The following is a 15,064-nucleotide window of genomic DNA, read 5'->3' on the forward strand; positions in this document are numbered from 1 at the left end:
TGGAGGTCCTAAACAGCATTCCTACAATTACCTTCTCAATATATGTTATTAAAGTACCCTTACAATGACTTTTCGAGTGCCCTTACGTCGAGATACAATTTCAATTTCAATTTCTCAACGAAAACATCTCTACTAGTCATAGAACAGTTAAGTAATGCCAAGGAGATCGACAAAAATAGATATGTTAAAAGCCTTCATTGCCAATTAATAGCCTCAAACCATTAAGTTAAAATTAAGAATACACAAAAAGCCAAGTCATTTCCATGGTCAGGACCTGTGTCATTTTAAAATCATTTTAATTCCTATATTAATGTATACTTACTGTATAATTAAGTCATGTTCGTGCTTCTGTGTCAAACGATGCTGTTAGAAAAATCTGAAATATCTGTTGATGGCCAGTGGCAATAGAGCAGGAAGAGCACTTGACCACTTCATGTTTCACAGCAGGTTTTTTTGCTAACTGCACTAAATGTGTTATGTAAAAGGGGGTCCACATTAGTGGTTTTGGGCTGATGCACATACTGTTCAAACTTGTTTGGACACATGTCAACTGTACACACAAGTTACCCAATTTCAGTATTACTAACAATTCCTCATTGTAGTATGGATGTATATCGTTTCTGTAGCTAGGCAACCTTGTGCAGCATGAATGAAAATGGGGTTTTATTCAAGAATTGTGCCGTTAAAGCAGCGAGCATTAAAATCTTTGTCGGACTTCACAATACTTTTTTAGTAACTAGTTATGAAATACTGAGTAAGGCTTTCCTGACAGAGCCGCACGTAAGATGCTCATTGTTCTTAAAAAACAAGATAAAGAATAATTTTGTCATGAGTTTGAGTTTATTTGCTAGTATATTAACACATTACATGCTACAGAAAATAAAAAGATAATTCAATTGTCTTGAAAGAATATAGTGTTATAATAAAATGGCACATTTTGATATTAACACAATTTCTACTGGCATTTCGCCACCGCTTCCTTTTTCTGAAAGGAAATGAATGACTTCATGCAGGGTGACTAAAAAAATACTTCTTGGTGGTTTCATTGGCAACACAATTTATAAAATAATGATTTATGTAGCTAAGCACCTGTCATGCGCAGTGTGAATGACAAAGAAACTTGATTTGATCATAAGAACACATAAAAATGGACTGTCAAAAGCTGGCAGTTAACAAAAATGTCACTTTCCTTACTTTCCTAGACCAGGTTTTTCTCAGAAGTCAACCCAATATTTTTTTAATAGTTATCTTCTCTTGGGTTTGGAAAATGGCCAACTTGAAAATGATATATGAAAGCAGGGCAGAGCTTGACAGGCAAAGCTATTAAGTCATGGAAATTAATATCAAGGATAATTAAAAAAACCTAAAAAGGAGCACATTTATCAATGCAGACTCAGTGTAAAAGCAGTAAGTGCATTCTGTGAAAAATCAAATTTCATCTCCTTTAAATTCACAAGCACTGGCAGAATGTGCTTTCCAGAAGGAGACCATCTCTCGGAATGCTGTTTTAGTGCCACCTAAAGGTGACATAGTGTGCTAGCCAGAAATATTGAACCAGGACATCTGAGAGGAAGAGACAGCGAGTTCTCACAGCTCAGGTTTACTCTGGTAAAGATCTAAACTACACACCCAGCCTGCTTCAATTCAAACCAGTTTGCATTATGATACACAATGGTGATGATTGTCAGGTGTCAACAAATAGATTGATTCAATCTCAACAGAAAACAACCTCTTGGGGGGAGGGCAATCAAGACTACAACATAATTTGCTGTTATTATTTCCTGATCTTTTGGCAGAAGGTAGAGAAAAAACAGTAACATAAAAAGTCCATGTTGGCTTGTGCATCATAAATGGTCAAGGCTTTAAATAAAAGAATGGCAGAGGCTTAAGAGAGGAAGCACAAAGGAAAGGCAGGCTGATTAACCGGAGGATTAAAAGAACGAAGGGGTGCAAGGTGGCAATGAGATTATTGAAATGTTAAAAACAAAGGGCCGGTACCAATAATACCACTTCCTCTTTTCTTGGGACACATTTGACAAGATGTAAACACAGAGCAGTCTGTTTTGCTAACGTATAATGAGTGAAATGAATGCGGAGCACTAACATGAGAAGACATTACTAACTAACATGGTGGACAGCCTACATTCACTCTGTTAGGCTTCATACATGTACATCAGACGCAGAATGAGATGCGGCCTTGTGAGGGCTGGAGGCAAACAGATGTGGCCCTCTGGAGTCAGTTTCTACTTTGCACCAGTGACCCATCGCCTCCTCCCATGCAGCAGTAAAAGTGTACACTGAAATGTTTCCTCCCAGACAAAATTAGCTATGATGAAAACTACAGAGATAACAAAAAACAATATTTTAGCATGTAATGATAATCAATCACATAGTACATCATTTCATAACAATATGTTCTTTTGTTTCTTACAAAAGACTACTTGGTGGTACTTGGTCGTAGTAGATGGGTGGATGGGGCTGAGGTGAGGAGAGGTTGAATGTAGTGTTGCCTTTATCTCCCCACTCAACATTAGTCTCTAAGTGTTTTAGATTCACCGTTGGGGCCTGCTCTACGGCTATAACTACATGAAGTCGCTCCTAGCTGCTGGTCTTGACTCAGTTTTGTTTTCTCCACTTGATATTTGGTATGGGGGTGGGTGCTAGACTGGTCTTTGGTCTGCTCCTTGAGGGGGAACAGTACACATCCAGTTGACACGGTGCTTTCATTTAATTCAGTGATAAAATGCTGCAGTTGTATTTGAGCCTCGTTCCTCTCGCCTCTCAGTCTGGGTGACCCTAAAATGATGCTGCATTCATGTCCAATAGGAACAATAGTAGATGCATACTTTTAGCCTTCAAAAGACCACCACTTCAGTAGGCAGTAAACACTGCTAGAGAACTTTGTTCAGTCAAGGTTTGGAGATGTAAATGTTAGGTGTAAACTCCTACAGTTCCCTTCAACAGTATTTTAAAATCAAATATTAGTCATGACCTGTATGTCTTTAATTTCCTGAATGAAGACATACACACCAAGAAGATACAAGTCTGGAAAAATGGGGGCAAATGCAGAAAAGAAATAATGCTAATAGTTGTTCTCTCAATCCTGCCATGGCAAGGTTTGAGAGAACAACTATCGTCTGTGAGGCTGATAATGCAACTTTGATTTTTTCCAAACTCATTACTTTGCACACGTCTGCACTGGAAGTGTGAAACAAACAGATCAGAATACAAAGAATGGTTGGTAAATATGCTTATTGGTGTCTTGCCGAGGTAATGACAAAATCGATACGATTCTCATGTTTGTTTGCCAAATATGAAGTTACTGCATTTGCTGTTAGCTGGTCAGTTACCAGCTAGTGTTCTGTGCTGGGAGTTTGGGGGAGCCATGGGGGCGTGTTGGTGTTGTTTACACAGCTAGTATATAACATTACATAGAAGCTGTTTTTTCTTCACACACTGTTGATAAGTCTAGTTACATTTTTGATTGTTTTAACCTTAAATTCTATTATTGCACCTTTAAACAAAGATCGTAAAAAATGGCACCTTCACAGCTTTAAAAAAGAGAAAACACATGAAAACTGTGTTGTTACTCCTCCTTGTTACTGTATTCCCATCGGACATGAATGCAGCATAAGGAATCCTACAGCACTGTAACCATGGTGACAGATGAGGGCGAGGATGAAAAATGACAGCGCTGAGCAGTATCTACTGGCTCCAACACAGGAAGAGGAAGTGGTTGAGCTCTGTGGCGAGGAGTCTCCTTAGGAGTGAGTGTTGATAACTTGTCCATGGCAGGGACGTGACGAGGGGAGGATCTGCAGGGTGTTGCCACTTCCGTGGAACAACAGATTCAGTTTACAGCTCCACTGTATATGAGTATGTGACCCTTTGAAGTCAGTCAGAGTGGAAGGTGAAATAGGGCGGACATGATTATTCAGAGGTGTGGACACAGAGGGTGTGTGTCTTACAAGAGAGGTTCTCAGTGATTCTCTGAAACTGTACTTGGTGCAGGTAAAAGCTGGAGCAGACGTGAGGGAGGGGCAGCGGCTGACTGTTGAAATGAAGAAAGGGAAGGGTCTAATACTAGTGTTCAGGTTGTGGGCCGGCTGTCCGCTCTCAGCTGAGTTCGTCCTCGGCGTTGTGCTGGTCCAGCAGTTTGACATGTGTGAAGGGAAAGTGACCACGCTTGCCTTTACATTCGCCCTCCCACTGGCCATTTACGTTTATTTTGGTCACCTTCACCATGTCGCCCACCTGGGGAAGGAAGGGGGAGACAAAAGAGAGTCATTGTGTAACCGAAGAAATAACAATTTAATATTATCATCATTTCAAACAAAATTTTCTTTAAGGACTGTTCAGTGGAACAATCTGAAGATGGGACCTTGGGTTCTGGAAATAAGAACCAGGCAATTTTCAACTATTTTCTGACATCTTGTAGACGAAACGATTCATGGATTACTCAATTAAAGTCATTTGCCGTCCTACTTTTACAGTTGACCTGGATAGGGAGAGGAGTGGCTGTTCCAGTCCATGAACCTGAGCAAACACTGCTAACACTGACTAACAGACAGTTCCAAAGTTCAAGTTTACATGGGTGACAACTGAACAGTCAGGGGTTAAAGCTGTGTGGGCTGATAGTATCAGTCTGATAACTTGTTAGCAGTTACAACCATCCTCCTTACGTTAATGTGTACCCGGCAGCATTTGCATGATGACAGTTGTCTCAAACAAGTTTTATCTGTCCCTGATGCAAGACCTTTAATAACGAAGATTCTTTCTCCAACCTAATGCAGCTGCACACTTAAAAGAAATTGAGCAAAGCAATTCTGTATGTTCCACAGATTAATGGCTCTGCCTTTTCCTTCACAGGTTTCTATAGTATTTATTATTAGCAGAGTAACTAATAGTAGTTGTTTTGTATCATGTCTTTGGCTGCAACTAATAATAGTTTTTTATGTCATTATCTGCAGTTTTTCCGATATAATCATTTCTTCTATAAAATGCAAAAGGTGACGTCTTCAAATTTCCTTCCATTAGATTACTCTCGTTATCAAAAAAAAAAAAAAAAAAAGAATTTTGAGATAAATTGGCAATGTTCTTACAGGATGACTCTGTTTAAATCAAAGGTATGAGTTTGGATATTTTATATACTATGTTTATAAAAATAGTTTGATAAATGACATTGAAAGAGTAGAATATTGTAGTTTGCATTGTGAAATTTTAAGTCGAACCTTTTTAAGCCATTAAGGGCTTAAGATGAAAAATTGTATGTGCACGAGAATAATTGTAAAAGTTGGTTGCAATATTGTATGTTTTACATGTACATTTCTCTGTACAAATAACTGCATCCACAAGGACTAATAAGGTTTTCTAAAATGATGAGTGGATTTGTATACTTACTATTTATAGTGATCCATGAGCCACATGGAAGATCAATTGGCTGTGTTTAAGGAAACCAGAAGATGGCCTGAAGCGTTTGTTTTTTTTGTGTGCAAAATTTGTATTAATCTTGATGTCCAGCCAAGTCCAAAAACCCATATATTTATTTAGTCTGCTATTGCATAACTAGGGCTGCAACTAACAATAATAATTTTCATTATCGATTAATCATTTAGCCTATAAAATGTTACAAAATTGTGAAAAATGCTCATCATAATTCCCCGAAGCCCAAAGTGATTTCTACAAATTGCTTCTTTTTTTCCAACCAACAGTCCAATTATTTCACTTAGAATTAATTATAAATTTCCATGAATTTTCTTTCAATCGACTAACAAATTAATTAACTAATCACTGCAGCTCAACACAAAAGTCAAAAAGCAACAAATCTTCACATTTAAGAAATCTGAAATCAGGGAATGTTTGGCATCTTTGCCTGAAAAATTACTTGGAAAAGTATCAACTCAAAGTGACTCTGCTTGCATGCCTTGCTGTGGCTTGTCTACATCATTACTTGGAACTGCTGGCAGATATTTGTTTGTGTGTTTTGTAGCTCACAGATAAACTGAGGGGTATACCTAAACAATATACTATACAATGATCAAGAAATAGTTATAGATAAGGCTTTACACTGCAAGTACCAATGCATTAAAAACAACAACAAAAAAAAGCATTGATTGGCGAGTGTCAGTCCTTATGATCCACTCAAGACATTCAAAGGTTATGTTTAGGATTTTTTTTTAAATAAAAGGTAGTGAACTGTCTGAAAAGTGAAAAGCATGCAGACTGTATCACTATGTAACCAGCCACAGCCACTTGACACACACTGGTCACAGTCGTTTGCAAAAGACTATAAGGTGCTCTTTTTATGGCTCACAATATTCCAGTGTGGGGAGACAAAATACCACAAACACCAATATGAGCAATATAACGCACCACTGTAAGCAATGGCCTAAAGATCACCACACAGTTGAAGTACATTCTCTTTGACAATGTTTCTATTAAACTGAACAGTAGAAAACTCACTGAGCTGGTCTTTATGCTACAGCAGAAAGGATTAATCAATATCATTGATAATAGATTCATCTGCAAGTACTCTGTAATTAATATTTCAGCCATTATCAAGCAAATATACCAAACAAAAACTCTTTCCAGCTTCTACAATGTGAGGATTTGCTGCTCTGTTCCTGGACTATATTGAAGTTGACTGATTATGGTAGCACAGGTATTCATGTTAGTATGTCCAATGCTTTTGCCTTTACCAACTATATGCATGGACTCACATATTCAATGTCTGAAATTAGAGTTTACGCCCAAGTTTAGAACCGCCTGTAACCACTGCCACAATTTTTTGGATGCTGAAATGGCTCTTCATCTAATAATTTAGAGAACAACCAACAACAATAATACATATAAACACGTACAAACAGGGATCCAGTGTTATGGACCTGAGAATGTTTTTAAAACACTGTCAGGGTAGTAAAAAATATATAATTAAACTCTATTTAGTCAATTACTTAATTGGTTGAATTAGTGAAAATTAGTCTATCAACTACTTTGACAATCAATTAATCGTTTCAGACATTTGTCAAGAAAAATGTCAAACATTTGCTGGTTCCAGCTGCTTTAATGTGAGGATTTGCTGCTTTTCTTTGACATTTATGATAACGTATGAAGAGTCTTTGGGTTTTGGACTGTTGGCTGGACAAAAGCAGCCACGTGAAGACTCCACTTTTGGCTTTGATGAGCATTTCATACAATTGTTTTTTGTCATTATAGACAAAACAATTTATCATGAAAATAATTAGCAGTTTAATCAATAAGGAAAGTACTTGAGGGTTGCAGCCTTACACGTGATTTTAAGTTTCATTTACTTAAGATAAAGAGTGATCTTCACAATCTATGAGTTTCTTGAAGACAACTAGATGAGGAAATGTGAGCCAATTATTAACTTTGCAGTGCTGCCTTGCTGAGTCACTTCTAGCCAACTAGAGTGGAGAAACCATGTAGCCTTGCAGAGGTCAAAGCCAGAAAAAGTTTACAGCAGGTGGGAGTGGCAGAAACCAAGTCACACAAAGGATATACCTGTCATACGTAACTGAGCAAACCATAGTGTTTCTAGCCAACCAGCAGCAGCAGAAAAAAAAGCAAATAAAGGGTACACATTTGAAGAATCAAGGGATGGCTCTGTATCAGTGTCCTTAGTGTTAGCATGGCAGGACAGACAAGAGAGTACTTCGTCTAGCCTGCCTCCACGCCTCACTCCTGGCTCAGCTTGACTCCTGACTTCACAGAGACCAGAGGAAATGGTCCTGTTCCCAAACACAAACTATTTCCTTCCCCCAACGACCTGCTCCGTGGGAGCCCCGCTCTTGCTTCCGGACAGTTTAACAGCACAGCCACCATGAGCAGGGAGCAGAGCCTAATGGCAGTAGTCATACTGGGATACCGTGTTGGGTTAAAATCGAAATGCCCCTCACTCAAATGCAAGTTTAGTCCAAAAAGCTGAAGCCAGTGAGTTAATAAACTTTACAGTCAGACTTAATGTAGAGAAATGGGTAATGTCACTGCACTGATCCCTGCAGAAGAGATACAAAATGACTAGATTATCTGGAAATTTACACAGTGAACAGGCTGAGCACATTCTGACTTTGATTCCTCTTCACCCTGCTAAACAAACATGGATGAATTGATTGTAAACACAGTGGGGAAGAAAGCAAAAGCATGTGAGCTCAGTCCTGAGAAGCTCAAAGGGCTGGTCCTACATCCTCCTTTCCTGTCTCCTCTCCCCCAGCGTATGTCAAGAAAAACTACTACACACATGTCCATATTTACCTCTAAGGCCAGGGCAGTCTTGTCGTAGGCATTGGGCACCCTCTTCTGTATGGCCCTGGCATAGACAGGTCCGTTTTGGAGATTTGGAAGGGGGGTGGGTTGGGCGTACTGGCTGGGGTCTCCCAGCAGTGGCGCGCCAGACTGGGCTGCAGAGCTGTCAGAGTTCCCTAGCATCCCCACTCCTCCCACTGGCCCCCCAGGCACTCCAGCCCCGGCCACCGAACTGGGAGATGCTGGTCGGTACTTCTCTACGTACGGTACAGGGATCATCCCCGCCCGGCCTTCAGAGTTCTGGGCATTCCACCACTGCTCCTCTGGTTTCTCTAGAACTCGGAGAATGTCGCCCTTCCTAAACGGGAGATCCTCCTCATCATTGCCAGGAAAATCGAAAAGTGCTCGGACGTACTCGTCTTCGAGGCGTGGTGGAGGGCCTCCGCCTGGGCCAATGCTGATGAAGGACGTGTGTTTGGACTTGTTGATGGGTTCTATTAAGGTGGTGGTGTCCAAGTAGTGGATTTTGTAGAACTCTAGCAAAGCAGGGAGAGCATCGAACTCCTGGTCACCAATGCGGAACCTTGGAAGGGCCAAACCTGGTGAAAATGAGGGAGGATGGAAGAGGAAGTCAGACAATCTGCTCTGGCACTGTCAAATCTGTCAAATCTAAAGCCGGTCTATTTGTGTAAGCAAGCATGGCGGAGGTGATTTCCAGAATAAACAGGAAGGATTTTATTTCCTTAATTTACATTTGTTTACCCTTTTATACTTGTTTTGTGTTTAATCTGTGTAGTTTTGCAAAGGCATAAGGAATTACAACAAATATTCACCTGCAGTTCATACACAGGACAACCCCAGCAGAGGCATGGAGCAAGGTCTGATAAGTGTATACTGAAACCTGGTTATATGATGGACTTTTGATCATTTACAACTCTGCCAGGGTCAGCTGATACATTAGGCCGGCTTGAATGGAGCCGCTGGCCAGAACTTGCATTAATACAGTCTGCAATTTGGAAACTCACACCGCCCACCACGGTGTATTTTAGTGACAGAAACGTGCTTCATTCTCTACGATTTACTCAAACAATGTGTTGTCTCATAGCTAGTGGGCTGTCTGTCTGAGCTCTCGGTTAGGGTCTGCACCCACGGCCAGAGGTATGTTTGCTTTTTAACAAGTCAACATTCACCTGACACATATTTTAATGCGTCTGGCCTGTCGTTTTCACCATATTAGAGAGTGCTACAGGCACTATTGCGCATCTCCTTTGGTGCAAGTCATGCAAGAATGGTCACATCAGCATCTCCATATGCCGAGCCCCCCACCCCCCCTCCCCAAACCCCTCCGTTATCTTACCTGGACCGGATTGTCGGTTGTTGCTGATGCTGTTAATTATGTAATGCGAGACTTTGGAGTTCTCTGATACCGAGAGCACGTAGTCGCCGGGGCTGGTGATGGAGTCCCGGACCAGAAACACGCCGTGCCTCTGCCCCTGCAACAGAGACACAGCCTCCTGCCTGCTCAACCGACGCCAGTACCAGCTGCCACGGTCCTCTGCGTCAAAATTTCCGGCCATGATAACCACTCCAAAGCCGAGGCTTCACCGGGCCTTCCCTTCTCTCCCTCCCGTTATCCACTAGAGAAGCCTTCAACTCATACAAAAACTTTAGCGCCTAGAGCACGTTTAGTAAACAGGCGACATCCGCAGCCGACCGTTAGGACATCAATTCGCCGATATACAACCACAACTACGAATTAAAAAGGATTCTTGTTTGGTTTATGGCCGGAATTAAGCCTTAATTATCATATAGTGCGCTTTAGAGACAGAATTCCAGCTACAATCCAGCGACTGATGACAACTAACTTCAAAAACTGAAATGGCGGATACGGGAAAACAAAAAAAGACCCCACTCACCGGATGTGACGTAGTAATTATGTGCGCCAGACGCAACACTGCCAAGTTAGTCACAATCTAAAATAGTAACGTTAAACTTCCGGTAAATTTTGTACTGCTAACTATCTTAGCGTATTATTGTCCGAAAAACTAAGCCAAATATAGCGATGACATTTGGGAAGCCACCTACAAACTTGCCGTCGTTTACCATGTAACACTTAGGTATATATTTTCTTTTTCAAAAATGACAACGCGGTAAGCTTTTATTTTGGAGATTAAGTGAGTACACTCCTTTTCCGGTTCAACTCTGTTTAACTTGACGGCCCCGTCCTTCATGTTGGTGGCTTGTTGTGAAACTCACAGCTTGTCCAAGTATTATTCTGCAGTGCAATGCTGCAAGAACACTGTAGAAACACTCATTTCATGTTTAGCTCCCACAAGCATTTAGAAACTCTCATAACACATTTAACCCTATATTATCCCGGTGTTGCAATTTGTAGCATTGGCCACTAGATGTCAGCCAAATACTTGTAAAAATCCTTTATTATTTCAATATTAATAGTCATAACTGTTGAGGTTTGATTTCCACCATCAGAAAATGTGCCATATATGTCTGGAACATATATGTATATATTCTGTGTGAATGTGTATTACTGAAAATAAAGCAAAAAAAAAGAAAATGTGTCCACATTAAATTAACCTTAAGATTTACCTCTTTTTTAATGAAAATGTACATTATTATTATAGTTATTATTATTATTATTATTATTATTGTTATTATAATTATTCTACATACAGACAGAAACCAGGGCATTATTTCACTGAACTAAAACCAACAGACAGTTCAAATATAGCTCATGCCACAATTAGCCTGCATATGCCTCTCTCGCTTTACAATAAGGCACTGTCAAGTCCTCTCATTTTGTTCAACTTCCAAAGGACACAGGGACAACTCAAATTTCTGACTCAATCACTTTTATTTTCCTTTTGGCTTCGTCAGTTGGTTGGTCCATTCAGAAAATTAGGTTAGGTTGTAAACCTTTAAAGACAGAAACAAAAGTTAACATTTTAATCAAACATTTTAATTAAACATTTTAATTAAATGTTTTTAATGAATTTTAAATGAATTCAAACATTCAATTAAACATTTCAAATGAATCCAAACATTTAATTAAACATTTTAAATAACCACTTGAGCCTTTTAAATGCAATAAAGAAAAATCAAATTTCCCCAATTTTTAGTAGTTTTAACATTTAACAGAATTTTAACATTTTTAACTTTGTATTATCCTTTTTTTCTTATACTTAGAATTTCCCAAACTCAAAATGAAATATTATTCTAGCACAAACTCATTTAACACAAAATCAGGGAAGTCAATGCTGCAATGTGTTCCTTACCCAATTTACACAGCAGTTAAACATAAACTTGAACATATTAGCAGCATTTCAAACACCATGCAAGTAAATAAAACATTTCACCGACCATTGGCGTCTTTGGACTGAACCTTTGAGGGACTTGGAGCTTCTTCTCTCTAAAGTTTGTTCATCTGACTGACTGAGATCCTCCATATCTTCACAGGTGCCCCAAATCAGTGATAATGACTGATCAGATAACCAGCAGCCAGTTTGCTGCTGCTGGTGCACTCTGGGAAGTGTAGTTGAGACCCATTTCTGAGATTCAGCTCAACAGGCACCATTCATAAAAGATTTATAAATCGTGACTTATGAATTTTTAATGGTTCATCAATGATTTAATTTGATTTAAAGAGACATATCGTAATAAAAACAACCCTTGGGTTGCTATGTTGCGGCTGGTGTTTATCCTCCTCTGCATTCACACTTGCTTTGTCTGTTATGGTTTCTTTAATAACCATGAGCTCATCCAAAGGACTGTTTGATCTCTGATCTTCTAAAAAAGAGAAATGTATTGACTTACTAACAACATGCAGCCTTGAATGATTGCAGATAACTTTTACTGATGCCTCAACAAACAAAGCGTCTGTTCTTGGCATATTAGAAAGTGGGAAACTCTTGGCCCATTTTAATGCTTGCATATAAGCAGACTTTATAGTTTATTACCATTTGTTAATGGTTTACCAACTAGACTGGATGTTTTATTTGATCAATTATTCAACAGCTAATAAGATTTATCACTACCTTACAGAAGGTTTCTTACCAATGGGTTGTAAAACCACTGATTAAACCATTAGTTATATACACATTATAACCCTCAATAATGGGTGCCTATGTAAAGAGTGGTACCCCTCTTTTCCCTATGTTGTAACACTCCAGCATGGTGGTTTTTGCCAGTCTCACACATTAGGTTGCTGAGAACCCCCTCAGTGCTATCTGAAAAAAAATGTATGGCAGTTTGGATAAGCATGCAGTATTCCTAAATATTGATCCTGGAAGTCTAGAATTGGCATTAGCATGTTGGCCAACTTGTAGGATGATTTATGCAGATTTTTGATTATGTTGTTGCCACTGGAAAAGTTTTGCTGATGTACTTTGATTGTAAAGCTATGCTGGGTTGTGCTTGTTTGTCTGTTTGATGCTCTTGCTGATTCTAATAAGCCAGTGTCGCTGGACAATTTTGTTGCTGTATTTTAATTTTGGAGTGTTATGCTGGTCATCAAGGGCTTCACTTTGTGCTCAAAAGTGGTGGGTACACAAGGGCTCATTTTTTAAAGTGATCTTCAACATTTGTGATTTAAAGCAATCTAATGGGGAGAATGAGGCCAGAGTGGATAATTGTACCATATGTTTAATAAAACTGCTCTTAGTTTTCGATGCCGAATACTTTAATGTTAAGTGTTATATTGTAGACTGTTGTAGTTTGATTATTGAAAGAACTTTCTAAATTAAAAGGAGAATTTAAAATGGTAAAAGTAGCTCAGTGCAGCAAGATAGAAAACTGAGGATGCCATAGATGGAGATGCATCAAGAATCATGCATTTGAATGACTGACAAGTGAATCATGATCAGATTGTGAGGCCAGTGAAGATTCACTCGTCTATTGACAGGCATGTCCTTATATTAGAGTGTCACAATCGAGTGATGAAGACAACTAGGTGGCCATGATGATGGCTATTTGAAGATGATTAAATTGTCACATAAACGCAATAGGGTACTATTACTGGTACTTCAAATGGAGAAATTTGACAAAATGACCATAGGCTCTTATTTACATATCGTAGAGGATAAAAGGTGTCTTTATGGCAAAATCTGCAATAAGAAATTTCGCTGCAGGGCCCAGAAATCAAACAGACAACCTCCCAACATACGGACAGTTGCTCTACTTGTTCTACACATACACTATGGAAATGTGAAGCAATCTACTTATTCTACACTTGTGCACTTGCTCCGCAAGTCCTGGTTCGGAGTAGTCAAAGCTGTACTTGCGGATGTGAAGTGCAATGTCTTGTTTTACATTAAAGTGTAAACTGCTCCAATTATGATGTTGTGGAAGCTTGGCAAATTGAATCTTGACTAGCAGGTGGCAACAGCCAAGCAACATATTGTCTTCTTCTTCTTCTTCTTCTTCTTATTATTATTATTGTTGTTGATATTGTTATTATTGTGCCTGATACCCTTGAGATTGAGTTTGTTGGGATCCACAGATGAAGTTGTTCCTTGTGTGTTTCAAAATGGACTCTGAACTGAACTCAGTTCCCCAGAATTCTCCAGTCTTCTCACAGGTGAAAAGACTGCCCATTTTGAGCTTCTGTTGGTCAGGGTGACAGACCCCCACTGACCGGGTAGTCAAAACTCTAGCTTCTTCCTCTTCTCCCGCCGGGTTGCCTGCCCTCTGAGCTCTCTTTTCCCACTGGGCGGGCTTGCCCTCAGCTCCCAGCTCTTCTCCGGGATCACCCTGGGATCAACAGCTGCTGCGATCTGCCAGCTGCAGGTCCATCAGACCCAACATTGGGATTACTCCTGCAGCTAAGGAACCGCCAGCGCCTTTTTCTACAAAGACTGGTAATGTTGAACGGGGCCTAGATAGCAGACAGCATGACATAGCATGGCTAAGCACAGGACTATTAAACATTGGTTGATGTAAGCACGTGTGTTGGGTGTATTTGATCCATCTGTTAATGTGATTTCTGTGTAGTCAGGTTATTTGTAGTTGGCTCCACAAGCTAGTTAAGCTGTTAGTTAAGTAATGCTTCACACAAGCCTTTTTCACACAGAGACTCTGCAATATAACAAAGAAGGCTCTTTACGCCACCCTTGTTCGTTTACACTGAACCAAGCAGCAAGGCATAAAGCATTTCATACAGCTACAACCTACTGGCAAGACATGATTGGTGGGTTGAATTAATCAATGAAAAATCTGGTTGGTTTAACTGAAAGAGTAAGAGGTTGTTTCTGCACTTTGTAACTTCAGTGAGAGGGTAGGATCACAACGCTACATACATGTTTACTTCAAGATACGTTTTCAAGACAGCATTGTTATAATGTCATGAGATTTGTTTGTAGTCAGCACCTACGTTACATCTGAAAAATTGTTACAGACCGGAGATCTGTAGCAATGACAGCAGTGTTGCACTCAGAAACTGTGGGGGGCGCAAAATTGCATATAATTCCAATTTCTACCTAATGTTGCTTTAAACATGGTTTACTTAAAACGTGGTGGGAGCAGACATGTCCACAGCATCCCCACTGTAAATGACACATAATGCTGGTCACATAATTACTGAGGGGTATGGCCCCTATATGGTAATAGTCATGAGCATATGTTTTTTCTTTGTTTTTAATGTTGCACTTTATGCTGCTCAACAAAATCACCTTTGAGGCAAAAATATGTTTGAACTTGAACTTGAAATCAGATAAAAATCAAATAACACATTTTCCAAAAAGGATGCACACACAAGTCAATTTTAAATTACTTCCTGAATGACAATAAG

At 39.6% G+C, this 15,064-nt stretch overlaps 1 protein-coding gene across 1 annotated transcript; it reads right to left on the reverse strand.

Moving 5' to 3' along the window:
- Positions 1-818: 818 nt before the first annotated feature.
- Positions 819-10,168, reverse strand: crk (v-crk avian sarcoma virus CT10 oncogene homolog). Its single transcript, XM_084350582.1, has 3 exons — positions 9,620-10,168; positions 8,272-8,861; positions 819-4,254 (listed from the first exon to the last, which is right to left on the reverse strand). The coding sequence occupies exons 1-3, from the start codon at positions 9,837-9,839 to the stop codon at positions 4,117-4,119; spliced, it is 948 nt and encodes a 315-aa protein (XP_084206708.1). The 5' UTR covers positions 9,840-10,168; the 3' UTR covers positions 819-4,116.
- Positions 10,169-15,064: the final 4,896 nt, after the last annotated feature.

The sequence above is a fragment of the Pagrus pagrus genome (assembly GCF_965226575.1).
Source record: "Pagrus pagrus genome assembly, chromosome: 4".
NCBI classification, from domain to species: Eukaryota; Metazoa; Chordata; class Actinopteri; order Spariformes; family Sparidae; genus Pagrus; species Pagrus pagrus.

Coding starts and splice junctions, on each gene's coding strand:
- crk (XM_084350582.1), bottom strand. CDS start 9,839: ATGGCCGGAAATTTTGACGCAGAGGACCGTGGCAGCTGGTACTGGCGT. Junction 8,862..9,619: donor CAACCGACAATCCGGTCCAG/GTAAGATAACGG, acceptor CATTTTCACCAG/GTTTGGCCCTTCCAAGGTTC. Junction 4,255..8,271: donor AGACTGCCCTGGCCTTAGAG/GTAAATATGGAC, acceptor TTCCTTCCCCAG/GTGGGCGACATGGTGAAGGT.